Genomic DNA, 12,380 nt, shown 5'->3' with positions numbered 1-12,380 from the left:
TTGCTGAAAATGTGATGGGGAGGATTTAAATCATTACGGCTCAGTCATTTTGAAAAATGTGGTAAGGTATCTATTCTTAGACACACAAATCTTTCTTGCCATATTGTGGGATTTTGCTAAGTGGGGGTGGCTGTATACAGTATTTCTTAACAGAAGGTTGCTAGGATCGCTCTTAACGAATTTGAGTTGCATCAACAGTTGCTATGGATCCCCTGCTAATATTTTTGGAAAATTATTAGTACAACTTCCTGAGAAAAGGGAGTCTTACCAGTACAGACTGGAAAGCTATTTGACAGGGGGAAGATATGAGGATGGCAAAGCTGGGTTGGTATTTATTTCCCACTAAAATCTTCTACAATGTGTTGAACTCCTGGGGTTTCAACCAAGCTATAGTATTGTACAAGCTACCAAGGAGGTTTTATTTTAAAACTGATTATTAATTGAGCCACCGATTATTAATGTTCAGCTGCCCTGCAGTTGGGTTCTGCTTTTCCCCATAAGACTTCATGGACAATAATCTAATTCAACTGATTTAATAGAGGGAGAAGACCAAATAATGACCTAATACTAAATGTAGAGTAAATACAGAAGCTTAATGGATAAGCAGCTGACAGATGTGCAGCTGGTGACATCTACCAGGACTTGTGCAAGGCATTTGACAGTGTCTGACATGACATCCTTGTCTCTGAGTTGGAGAGCCATGGGTTTGGTGGGTGAACCCCTGGGTGTGTGAGGGATGGGGCTGAGTGGTCACACGTGGGGACTTGGGGTCAGTGAGTCCGTGTCCAGGTGGAGACCAGGGACGAGTGGTGGCACCATGGGGACCTCATGGAGCTCAGCAGGGCCCAGGTCAGGGCAGTCCCAGGCACCAGCACAGGCTGGGCTGAGCAGAGGGAGCAGCCCTGGAGGAGCCCTGGGGGTGCTCTGGGGCGGGGCTGGGACCCCAAAGGCCCGTGCTGGGCCCAGAGCCCAGAGCCCCGTGCTGGGCCCGGAGCCCAGAGCCCCGTGCTGGGCCCGGAGCCCAGAGCCCCGTGCCGGGCCCGGAGCCCAGAGCCCCGTGCCGGGCCCGGAGCCCAGAGCCCGTGCGGGCCCGGAGCCCAGAGCCCCGTGCCGGGCCCGGAGCCCAGAGCCCCGTGCCGGGCCCGGAGCCCAGAGCCCCGTGCTGGGCCCAGAGCCCAGAGCCCAGAGCCCCGTGCGGGCCCGGAGCCCAGAGCCCCGTGCTGGGCCCAGAGCCCAGAGCCCCGTGCTGGGCCCAGCCCAGCGTGGGCAGCAGGGCAGGGGCCATTGTGCCCCTCTGCCCCTCAGGCAGAGCCCACCTGCAGAGCTGCCCCAGCCCTGGGCCAGCCCAGCAAGGAGCTGGAGCTGCTGCAGCCAGGCCACAGGAGGCTCCAGCATGGGCACAGGCATGGAGCAGCTCTGCTGGCAGCAAAGGCTGCCACAGCTGCCATTGCTCACCTGGGCAGGAGAAGCTTTGGCCTGAGCTCAGGGTGGCCTTGCGGGGCCTCAAGGGGCTGCAGCAAAGATGGACACAGACAATTGCCAAGGGCTGCGGGGACAGCAGCCAGGGAATGGCTGCCAGTGCCTGAGGGCAGGGCTGGCTGGGATCTTGGCAATGAGGAATTGTTCCCTGGCAGGGTGGGCAGGCCCTGGCACAGGGTGCCCAGAGCAGCTGGGGCTGCCCCTGCATCCCTGGCAGTGCCCAAGGCCAGGCTGGACACTGGCACAGTGGGAGGTGTCCCTGCCATGGCTGGGGTGACACTGGATGGGCTCCGAGTTCCTTCTAACCCAAACCATTCCAGGATTCTATAATAATTTACATGCAGAGTTGAAAGCAGTATGGAGTTCCCTGCCAGTTTCTTGGGCATAATTCAGGACATACTTTCTAGTCCCAGTACTATAGTTACTTGAGTTACTCTGAAATGAAGACTCAGTAATATTTTCCATGCAGATTCGTAATTAATCGAACAAATTACAGTGTAATAGTATTGATTCTCTTGATTATTTTCTACTTCTGTGGAAAAACCTGTTTCAGTGCAGTGCATTGCATTTACAGATAATTTATCTAGCAGTGGTTCTGCTTCCAGAGAGCTTCCCAAGCAGAGATCTGTGGAGTTAGTGGTAAGAGCACATTCCCTGCCTGGTCTGGCATTTATCCTTGAGCTGAGGTGGGTTCTGATCTGCCTTCCCCCCACCTTGACTGCTGGCTGTTCACTTCTGGAATGAATCTGCCTACTGAACATTCCCCCCTTATGGAAAAATCCTAAATTACACAACAGCATTGACTGCACAGTATGAAAGAAGTGAGGATCATATGTGGCAAATTCAGATCCATTTGAAAGGCCACTGGAGTGGCCACAGGGCATTGTAAACCGTATTTTTTTTTTACTTTATTAATGAAAAAAAGCATTTTAAGTGCCACTGAAATGGGAGTTAGGTATCTGTGCTCACAGGAAGCAGTTTATACCTAAGCACCTGCACTCTGGAGTGGTGGCAGCAGATGGTGTCAGCAGTTCAAAAGCATTTAGACAAATTCATGAGGCCACTTGTCCATAAATGGATGCAGAATTACCTGGCAGGAGTGAGTCCTGCAGTGCCTGTGGTGCAGATCTGCTGGAGCAGTGCAGGGGGAGTGAAACACAGAGGGAGCCCAGGCTTGTGCTGTCCCAGGTGCTGCTGGGGGAGGCAGGAAACACTGCTGGGGCATCCTCTGGAATCTCTGGGATTATGAGATGAACCATTTCAGGCCACTTTTGTCAAATGCCAGCATGGGTTTGAGGTTTTTTGGTTGGTTTTATTTTTTTTCCCCTTATAATTTTTTAATCAGGGTAGGAAATCTGTCTCCAGTGTCTTTTCCATACTTCCACAGCTTGTTGGATCATTCAGTTTTGCACCTTAGATGAATCTCATAACTTAAGAACAGATTTTAAATAGTAATTAATTAAGACTATATGCTACATAACTAAAATGGTGACAACTGAATTAATCTACTTTTGGCAAGCATGGAAGAAGAATCATCTGTTTATTTTCTTAGGAAAATGGCTGAGATGCCATTTCTTGACAATGTAACTATGGACCTGCCAATTTTTAAGTATAAAGTTTTCTTGAAAAATCCTAAATGCATAAGTTATGTGCTTGTGAGAAGCTTTAAAGCCTTAAATGAAGCTTGTTAAGCTTTAGAAACATGCCTGAGTGTCACCTACTGCTTTGATTCCTCCTGTTCTTGAAATTATTAATTCAAACCTTATTATACATATATGAAATATGTAATTATGGACCAGCAGTGTTGGCTGTTCTTGATTACTGTTTTGCTTGTCCTGCATTACCTCTCCTGACTTTCAGGCATCTTCTGTTAGCTATTTAATACATTAATTAAAATAAAAAAATAATAACATTTAATAAAATACTAAAGTTATGAAATGTAAAAAATAATAACCACCTCTTCAAAACTGTAAATGCTCCAGAATCAGGCAGAATTGGGGCACAGAATGTGGATTACAGAATCACAGAATGGTTTGGTTTGGAAGGCACCTTTGCTGGGATCCATGATGGATTTGAAGCAGCAGATGCAAAGTGGTAGGCGTGGTTCATCTCAGAGAAATTCTGGCTGTGTTAAGTGTCCTTGTATTTCTGTGTTGCAGGATCTGCCAAAGCATCTCTGCTTTCCTCAGGGAAACGTAGCCATTTAATTGCCTTTTCAGCTTGGACTTGATATTTGATGAAAGAAGGACAGGATCCAGCTAGATTGGCTGCATGGTGTTGGAAGTGGTGAAGGTGTGAATAAAAAATCATCACTGAACTTGGTTGTGGGTCTTTGGGAGCACACGGGAACAGGGACATTAAATCATGGGCCAACTGCAACTGCTGCCTGCAGAGAGCTGGGGTGTAAATGTGTAAATCAAACCAGCCTCCCCCACAAAGACAGGCTCAGTGACCACAGAAATCTGCTTTTTGGGGCTGGTTTGCACTTCTCGGTGGTGTCAGGGTCCCTTCATGCTTTCCCCTGCTGGATACCAGTGCAGATCTGCTTTGATTTTCTGAGCAAAGCAGGAGAGCAGTGCCAGTGGCACTTGCCAGGTCATTCCTCAGCACTGGCACAGGCAGGGCAGGTTGTTCAACCTCCACCTCCTGGTTTGGTGGGGTTTCTGTGTTGTTTTGTTGCAAAGCTGGGGAAACTTGCCTCAGTTATGCCAGCAGGATGAGTTGGCTTCTGGTTGAGAGCTGAAGTCAGTGACCATAAACACATTTTACCTGTCCCAGGTCACAGAATCCCAGACTGATTTGGCTTGGGAGGGACCTGAAAGTTCATCCCCATGGTTAGGGACACTTCCCACTGCCTCAGGCTGCTCCAAGCCCTGTCCAGCCAACTTCCAGGGATGCAGGGGCAGCCCCAGCTGCTCTGGGCACCCTGTGCCAGGGCCTGCCCACCCTGCCAGGGAACAATTCCTTCCCAAAATCCAGCATAACCCTAAGTCAGTAGGATGGAGAAACCCTGTACAATTATTCTGCTACCAACAGCTTTATTATTGTGATTTACACCTTCTGTCAGGATTGTAAAACTTCCCTGTGTCATTACAGTTCCTTAACGTGGTGCTTGCAGCATAGTGATTCCATGGTAATGGATTTTCCATTGTAGTAATTCCATTATTAGAGGAAAATCCCTTTGACCTCAAGTTGCACAGGTTTGAAGTTCCATGTGTGCAGTTGCTGTTCTGGCTGTGGGACTCAGGGTAAATCTGAGGAGAGAAATCTTCCTGCCCTCTTTCTGAATGTGTGGAGTTGGATTATATTAACAAGTAAGCTACTATTGATGTGTATGAAAATAAGGAATAAAAAAGAAGATAGACCATGAATTCAAGAACATAAATTACTTATATAATCTTGAGTGAAGAATTTTTACTGAAACTCAGCCATTTGTTTCAGTAAATGTGGTCAGAAATTGGAAGAAAGGGGAAAAGTTATATCCTCTTTATTAATTGCATCACTGTTTCCTTTTCCTAAATGGAAGAGATTATGGGGGGCATGTTTTATTAATTCTGCCTTCTTTTTCTGACCTGAAGACTGCTGGGAAAATGTGTGGAATCAATTGGCACTGGCTGTGGTGCTTGCTGGTAGGATCCTGCATGAACTTTTTGACACCCCTGTGTGAATTTATTTTTTCAAAGCAACATCATGCAAACCAGGTTGGGGAAGAGGCAGTTTCAGGCACAAATCCCCTGAACTATCATCAATGGAGAGACCATAAATGTTGTGATGGATGCTTGAAGGCAGTTTAATGTAGCACTGGAGAAAATAGAAGCCATTACCCCTGGAAGAGCTGCAGTTATGACAGAGAAAATAAATGGTGCTGTTACAAGAGATGTACTGACAACAAAATTCCTGCTGGCTGGGGTGGAGAGCAGCAGAGCACGGTACAGAAACCTACAGACAATTACCCCTTACCTGAAGTAATGTTTATTTTTGGTTTAAATCCGACATGGAGACTGCTTGATAAAATGACTTAATCCAATCTGACAGAGGTTTAGTCTTAATTATACTTGTGCTTGGGAACTGCCCAGTCTGTGCCACTGCTCAGATCAGTGCTGTGACATTTCCCTGCTCAGCCCTGGACCTGCACAGGCAGTGAACAGAGCTGTGCTGCCAGAGCCTGGGCTGGCATTCCTGAGCAAACCAGGGTCAGGACAAGGGGGAGCAGCTTCCCAGTGCCTGAGGGCGGGGCTGGGTGGGATATTGGGAATTGGGAATTGTTCCCTGGCAGGGTGGGCAGGGCTGGGATGGAATTCCCAGAGCAGTGGGGCTGCCCCTGGGTTCCTGGCAGTGCCCAAGGCCAGGCTGGGCATTGGGGCTGGGAGCAGCCTGGGGCAGTGGAATGTGTCCCTGCCATGGCAGGGGTGGGATGGGATGGGATTTAAGGCCCCTCCCTGTGGTGGTCCGCAGGGGTCCCAGGATGAGGGAAGAGATGAAAATCTTGACCCCATGTTTCAGAAGGCTAGTTTATTATTTTATGATATATATTATATTAAAAGAAAATTATATACTAAAACTAAAAGAATAGAAGAAAGGGATTTCATCAGAAGGCTAGCAAGGAAAAGAAAAGGAATGATAAAATCTTGTGACTGACCAGAGTCCCAACACAGCTGGACTGTGATTGGCCATTAATCAGAAACAACCACATGAGACCAATCACAGATGCACCTGTTGCATTCCACAGCAGCAGATAATTATTGTTTTTCTTTTCCTCTGAGGCTTCTCAGCTTCTCAGGAGAAAAATCCTGTCAAAAGGATTTTTCATAAAAGATGTCTGTGACACCTCCCAACCCAAACCATTTCAGCACTCTGTGATTAATTTTCAATCTATCCCGTGGAACATTTTGTGTCTTGCATCCATCTCTCTCTCCCAGGTTTTTTTAATGGGAGGGGTTGAGGCAGCAGCTACAGCAGCAGGCACAGAACATCCTCACACATCTTTCCTGCATCACCTAGAGGAGAGAGGTCTTTCTACAGAAAATAAATGAAGCAACATTTTGAGCTTCCCAATTCAGCAGAGCTGGTGCCTGCCTGTGAAAGTATTCCTTGCCTATCCCAGCTGGGTCAGACTCAGAGGGATATGCAGATGTGTGATGGATTCCAGCGTGTGGTGCTGAACACGCGCTGCTGTAAATCAGCCTCATAGCTGGATGGATCCAAAATCATAGACAGATCCAAGGAAATAATGCCGCTGATTTCAAATAAACTGTGTGTCAGAGTCTTACTGCCCAGAAGAGTTGTGGGCAGCCTGCAAATGGGTTCTTGCAGTACAACGCCAGTGAGTGCTTGTGGGAATTGACTTGAAACTCTCACACTGACTGACTGACTGGAAAAAGATTAATTGTAAACAAGAAATAGATGATTCTTACATATTGTTTGTACTGTTTTGGTGGTTTTTCTTCATGAAGCCCCAGTAGGACTGTGTATTTTTGGTGTAGCTGGCACAGGACCAGCCTAGATGAAGGGTGGAATTGCTGCCCTAATGTTTTGCTCAGGTTTATATTTCAGTGTATGTGGAATGTCCTCGTTCTGCCAGGTAAGTGCAGCAGGCAGTGAGCTAATGCTAATGAAGCTGATGCAGCACAAACTTTCATTCATTTTCACCCTTCTGACAGTGTTTGAGAAGGACTTGGGGTTCATCCCACCACAGGCACCTCACCCTCTCCCAGGGCAGGCTGGGGGCTTGGCAGTGAGAGGCTCTGTAGCCCATTACCAATTCTGAAATCATCCAGGGCTTTGATAACTCCTGCATTTTTATTGGCAGCTTCCTCACGCTGCCTCCTCAGAGCTGCTGTGTCAGTGGTTTAACCTTGAGTGCACATCAGAGCCTCACAGGATGGTGCCATTGTCTGCAGGATTGGGAAGGGAGCATTTGACTGAATCAGAGTGTTTTCCCTGATGCTCCACAAGCTTCTCATCCTCACCTCAGCCTTCCCCCTTTTTAAAGGCTGCTCCTTAATGGCTCTTGGCTCAGCATTTCTTTTGATTTCTTGTACTTCTGTGGTTTTCCTGGGAGTGTGTGACACATTCCTGTCCTGAGTAGCATGAAATTCCTGCATTTGGGAATGTTTTCAGTGTCACTCTGTTGTCATGTAAGAAGAGGAAGGACTAAAAGAAGAAAGATGTAGAATGTAAAGGTAATAAACTTTTAAGAAGTCAAATCTGGTCTCCATGTGTCACTCACTGGTGGTTTGCTGTAGCAAGGAGTGCAGGGCAAAATCAAAACCTGGGGGTCAGGATGGTTGGGAGTAACTTTAGGCTGAATATTCAGCTTTGGGAATTGTCTTCATGTCTTGTTAAGGGAGCTGAGTCACTTAAACCCGGGTTACTTCTCTCTTTCTGGGAGTTTGAGAAGCTTGCTGAAATTTTTTGCACAATTTTCTTTTTTTACTTTGTGTAATAGTTTTGTAAATATTATTAGCTATATACTTTTTTTGCTGTCTTTAAGGTATACCATTGGTACAATCCATGTATTTTCTGGAATTGTTTGGAGGCCTAAGTTTATTTGAGCAGAATATGAAAAGGGGGTTTTAATTCAAAATATTACTCTTTCTCAAAGAAAAACTGCAACAATTCACTTTTGACAACAGCAGATGGTAGCATTCTTATGCAAGTTATCTGTTTGCAGTGTGAAACAAAGCTTTCTGAACACCCTTTTTTTGTATATTCTGAAGCTTCTGGGAGTTTTTTCAAGTTCTCTCAGACATAAAGGGATTGATCCTCATGGGAACATTTTCAGCACCAAGTGGAAGTTGAAGCCACCTTGAGGGCACTTCCTTCTCCCTTCTTGCTGCCTCTCCAAACAGAGCCATGTGTGTTTCCCAGCACCAGCCTGAGAAGACACGAGGGCTCAGGGTGGTGGCAGACCTTTTTTCCTGAGGGGAATGGGTTTTCTGTGTTACATTTGCTCAGACTGTGGTTTGCACAGTAGCTTTGCCTCTCCACAGCCAGTTAATGCCAATACAGTAACTGGAGTTACTTCCTCAAACCATTACGTTTTAACTAAAATAGTGGTGCAGCCTGGTTGCTGATTTTATTTCCCTTTTAACAGAGGAGAATATATATTATTGATGTGTAATGTATACAATATATTTTAATTTGTCATGACTGTGATAGGAAGAGCAATGTGAGCTGAGATTCTGAAGTGAGAGAAATTGCACCAGGGGCTGATTGCACCCTGCCTGGTCTTCTCCAGATGCACGTGATGAGTTTTGTGTTTTTCCCTTCCATGACAAAGCAAATTCTGTTCCCTCTTAGGAGCACCCCATCCTCGGGCAGCCTTTCTTTGTCCTGCACCCCTGTCGAACCAATGAATTCATCTCTGCTGTGCTGAGAGGCTCACAGGAGCACCACAGGTGAGGGGCTCTGCTGGGCTTTCTGCAAAGCAGGTAAAGTCAGTCAGCTGCAGGGTGGAAATGGACAAAGCTACTTCCTTAGTGCCAGCAGAATAAGATTTCTGTGTTGTCACTTCAGGCTTGAAAATTAAAATACATTTGTGATAGGAAAAATGGAGGAACAGCCCCATCTGAAGTTGTTTTGTGACTGTTGAGGCTGTCTGTAATTCAGAAAAAGCTGGAATAATACAGTTATGGTGCTTTTTTGTGGTTTTTTTTTCCCTAGACACATAAATTACATCACACTGTGGCTCAGTACTGTAGGCCCAGTTGTGGGCCTGAATCTGCCTTTGAGTTATGCAAAAGTGGCACCTGAGCAGAGCACAGCTGTGGCTGAAAGGTAAGAGAAAAGGACATCATCCTTTCCTCTCCCACCCTCCTGCTCCAAAGATCAGATGGATAAATGGCAGAACCATTTCCTCCTCCTTTGAAGCTTTTGGTTAATTTAGGAGTCACCTTTCAGTGTTTGGTTACCTGCCTGCCCTGTTGCCTCACTTTGCAATGAAGATTTGTGCAGAGAGAGAGGTGGTCAGCCCATTGCTGACAGCCTTCCTGAGTCCAGAGGGCTCCTGAGCTCCTGGGGTCTCTCTCAGGTGTGGAGAAGTGTTCTATATTTATTCCCCCAGCACAAGGTTAGGCATCTGGCATAACTGCTGCAAGGATTTTGATTTAACTCCTTTTTCTGTGTTTGCTGTCTTGTCTCCAGGGCCCTGAGCTGAAGGACTGGGAGTGGTTAGGCTGTGATAAAGCTGCTGCAGACTTCCCTGGGGGTGAAATGGAAGGGTCCTTCCTGGCTGCTCAGCCATGCCAGAGTGGAAATGGTTGCTCATAGCTCTTTCTGTGGCCAGAGCTCACCACTGATGATGTGGGAATTGGCTGCAGCTGTGGGAGCACCTCCCCAGCACCACCCAGGCCTGACCTCCCTTGAAGTCACTCATCTGCTGAGGCTGCACACAGATGCACAAGCCAGAGTTGCTGGATCTACTGAACTTACCGCTAGAAAATCTGCACCATCTGTGGGGCAGAACAAGCCATATAGAAAAATGCTGGTGGGATGTGGTGTGAGTGTGTGGAACCAGGGTGTGGGCTGAGACTGGGAGCCACCTTCTCCAGCCCGTGTTCCCCAGCACACAGAACATCCTCATCCTGGGAATATCCCCCACACATCACACCTCAGGGAGCAAAGGGGGTCGGGGCTGTCCCACACAGAGCCCTTGGAGCCTGCACGGAGTGAGCAGGTCCAGCTCTGGAGCTCGGGAGCCTGGAGCAGCCCTGTGGGAACATCTGGCTCTGCCCTGCTCTGCTGCCTGCCAGGGAAGCTCTCCATGCCCCTGGGAGCTGCTGTTGTTCCCAATCAGTGCTTCTCCTTGTAGCTGTGGTTGTTCACAGGTTTGCTCCCTACCCTGCACTGCTGCTGCAGCCTCCCCTGACAGCTGTTGGGGTTTGGGGATTGCGTGGTGGTGCTGCCACGGGGAGCAGATGATGAGGAATTCCCCAAACACCCATCCTGGCTTCTCTCCCACTCCCATTTTGTCTGCAGTGTAAAACAGAGTCTGAGCAGCTGACACTGGAGCACAGATTTCACCCTGTACATTCAGCAGTTGTCACTTGCACGCAGTGTCTAGGGTGAGCCACGTCAGAGCTGGGATTTCAAATTTCCAGATTCTCTTTTTTCAAATTATGTTTATAACTTCCATTACTTGCCATTGGCGGACAGGGAATACAGAGTGCAGTCCTTCAAATTCCCTGGGCGCAGAATTTCTTTGCCAGACATTTGGAATTAATAATGAAAGCACATAGTTTATTTTGTTCTGTGTCATATCAACCTGAAAAGCCATTTTCCCCATGCAAGATTTACAAAATATGGCCCGCGGCTACATTGATTTTTTTTTAACACTTTTGGTAACACATGCTTGATAATTGCATCCACAGCCCATTTTTAAATCTAAGTGAGACTTAGACAGGAGGAAGAGCCAACAAAAAGAGGTAACAGCAGGTTTAGGAGCTGTTAAATGTTCACCCCTCCTCTGTCATCTTCACTTCTGATACCCTGGAACAGTAGAAGCACTTAGCCTTCAAAATGTGGAATTTATATGTAAAGGAAAATAAATCTTTTTATTTTACATGGAACAAGTCTCAACAGCCATTGCTTTTCTACCCTAATTCACCATATGCAAAGAAGAGGATTATTTGACCAGGCCATTACATTGGGCTCAAACAATGAGGTGACAGTGCTGTGTCTCATCAGTATCGATGCTTCCCTCAAATTTGCCTGGAAAACCACAATTCAGCTTGGCTAGTAGAAATACATGGAGATTAGATAGAGAAACAAATACAGACTAACATACATATTTGGAACCAAGGAGATAAATAAGCCCATTTGGATATCTCCCTTTTAATGGCTGAGGTGAGAGGTGGGCAACCAATTTCCTGTTTACATTTATGCCTTAATGACTTAGGATATCTTAACTGAATTTTTATGCATGAAAATTATATATATATATTTTTTTAAATCAAGTGAATTGTGGCACTGTTTTGTGATTATATTTTATGTCGTGATTCATTATTTAGTTAAACTATTGAAGATCCTTAGACTGAGCTTGGGTTTTGTCTACATGCATTGTCTGAACTCTTGCATCCTACCCAGGAGAAAATTTCCAGTTTAGATTTGTAAATTTGCTCAGTTGTTCATCTTTGCTAAATTGGGAAGACATATCAGGGGAGGTTCTTCGCTTCTGGGGACTTCTGTAAGATATGCCAGTCTCATACCTGCCCTGGGTTGCCAGAATCATCAAGATGAATTAATTTTATGTGTTCACCTAGGTCAGAAAATGTGTTTTTCTGGCGAGTGCAGTTGGTAGCCACGTACATAATCCCTCATTTGTGTCAGCATGACCAGGTAAGAATTTAACCCCCTGCCACGAGATTTGAGGTTGCCTGGCTTTGCTCACTAACAGGAGCATTCCTTTCCAGGCAGGAAATGTGGAGCTACTTAATTACAGCTAAATACAGCCAAGTAATCAGTATCAATTCTTGCTGCAACTCCATGAATTTCAGCGAAACTTTCTCAATAACTTTTTTCCCCCCTCCCTCTTTGCTGTGATGATGGTTTCATGAGTCTGTTTGGACATCTGTATTTATATTGCACACGTATAAATTCAGTGCCAGCACAAAGGAAGGACGATTGCTCTTCCCTCTGAATGGTGAAGTTACAATTATTTCCTCAAAAATACTCTCTTCTAGAGAACAGCGTGTGTATGGGTATTTATACCTATTTTTAGCAACATGTGGGCTTTTAAAAGTGTTTCAAGGAACTTGGTGCATTTTTTAGCAATAAATTCTTACCACCCAGAAGGAAAAAAAAAAAGCCTGAAGCTGAGAGCTGCAGAAGTAACCCTGTACTGAGTGCTCAGGATTAGGGAGGTGTCACACAGGTTTTTATCTCTTGGATTTCCTGAAAAT

At 46.1% G+C, this 12,380-nt stretch overlaps 1 protein-coding gene across 1 annotated transcript in view; it reads left to right on the top strand.

The window, feature by feature from the left end:
- The window catches only part of ATG10 (autophagy related 10), a 60,047-nt gene extending 48,715 nt beyond the window's left edge, over positions 1-11,332 (top strand). Inside the window, exons 6-8 of the mRNA XM_030969060.1 lie at positions 8,782-8,879; positions 9,145-9,258; positions 9,625-11,332. Coding sequence (XP_030824920.1) covers positions 8,782-8,879; positions 9,145-9,258; positions 9,625-9,637 — 225 coding nt within the window. The 3' untranslated portion in view covers positions 9,638-11,332. The remainder of the gene's footprint in view (positions 1-8,781; positions 8,880-9,144; positions 9,259-9,624) is intronic.
- Positions 11,333-12,380: the final 1,048 nt, after the last annotated feature.

Source organism: Camarhynchus parvulus, chromosome Z (assembly GCF_901933205.1).
Source record: "Camarhynchus parvulus chromosome Z, STF_HiC, whole genome shotgun sequence".
Taxonomy (NCBI): domain Eukaryota; kingdom Metazoa; phylum Chordata; class Aves; order Passeriformes; family Thraupidae; genus Camarhynchus; species Camarhynchus parvulus.
Note: the sequence above shows the minus strand (reverse complement) of the source record. Positions and strands in the feature narration are given on the sequence as shown.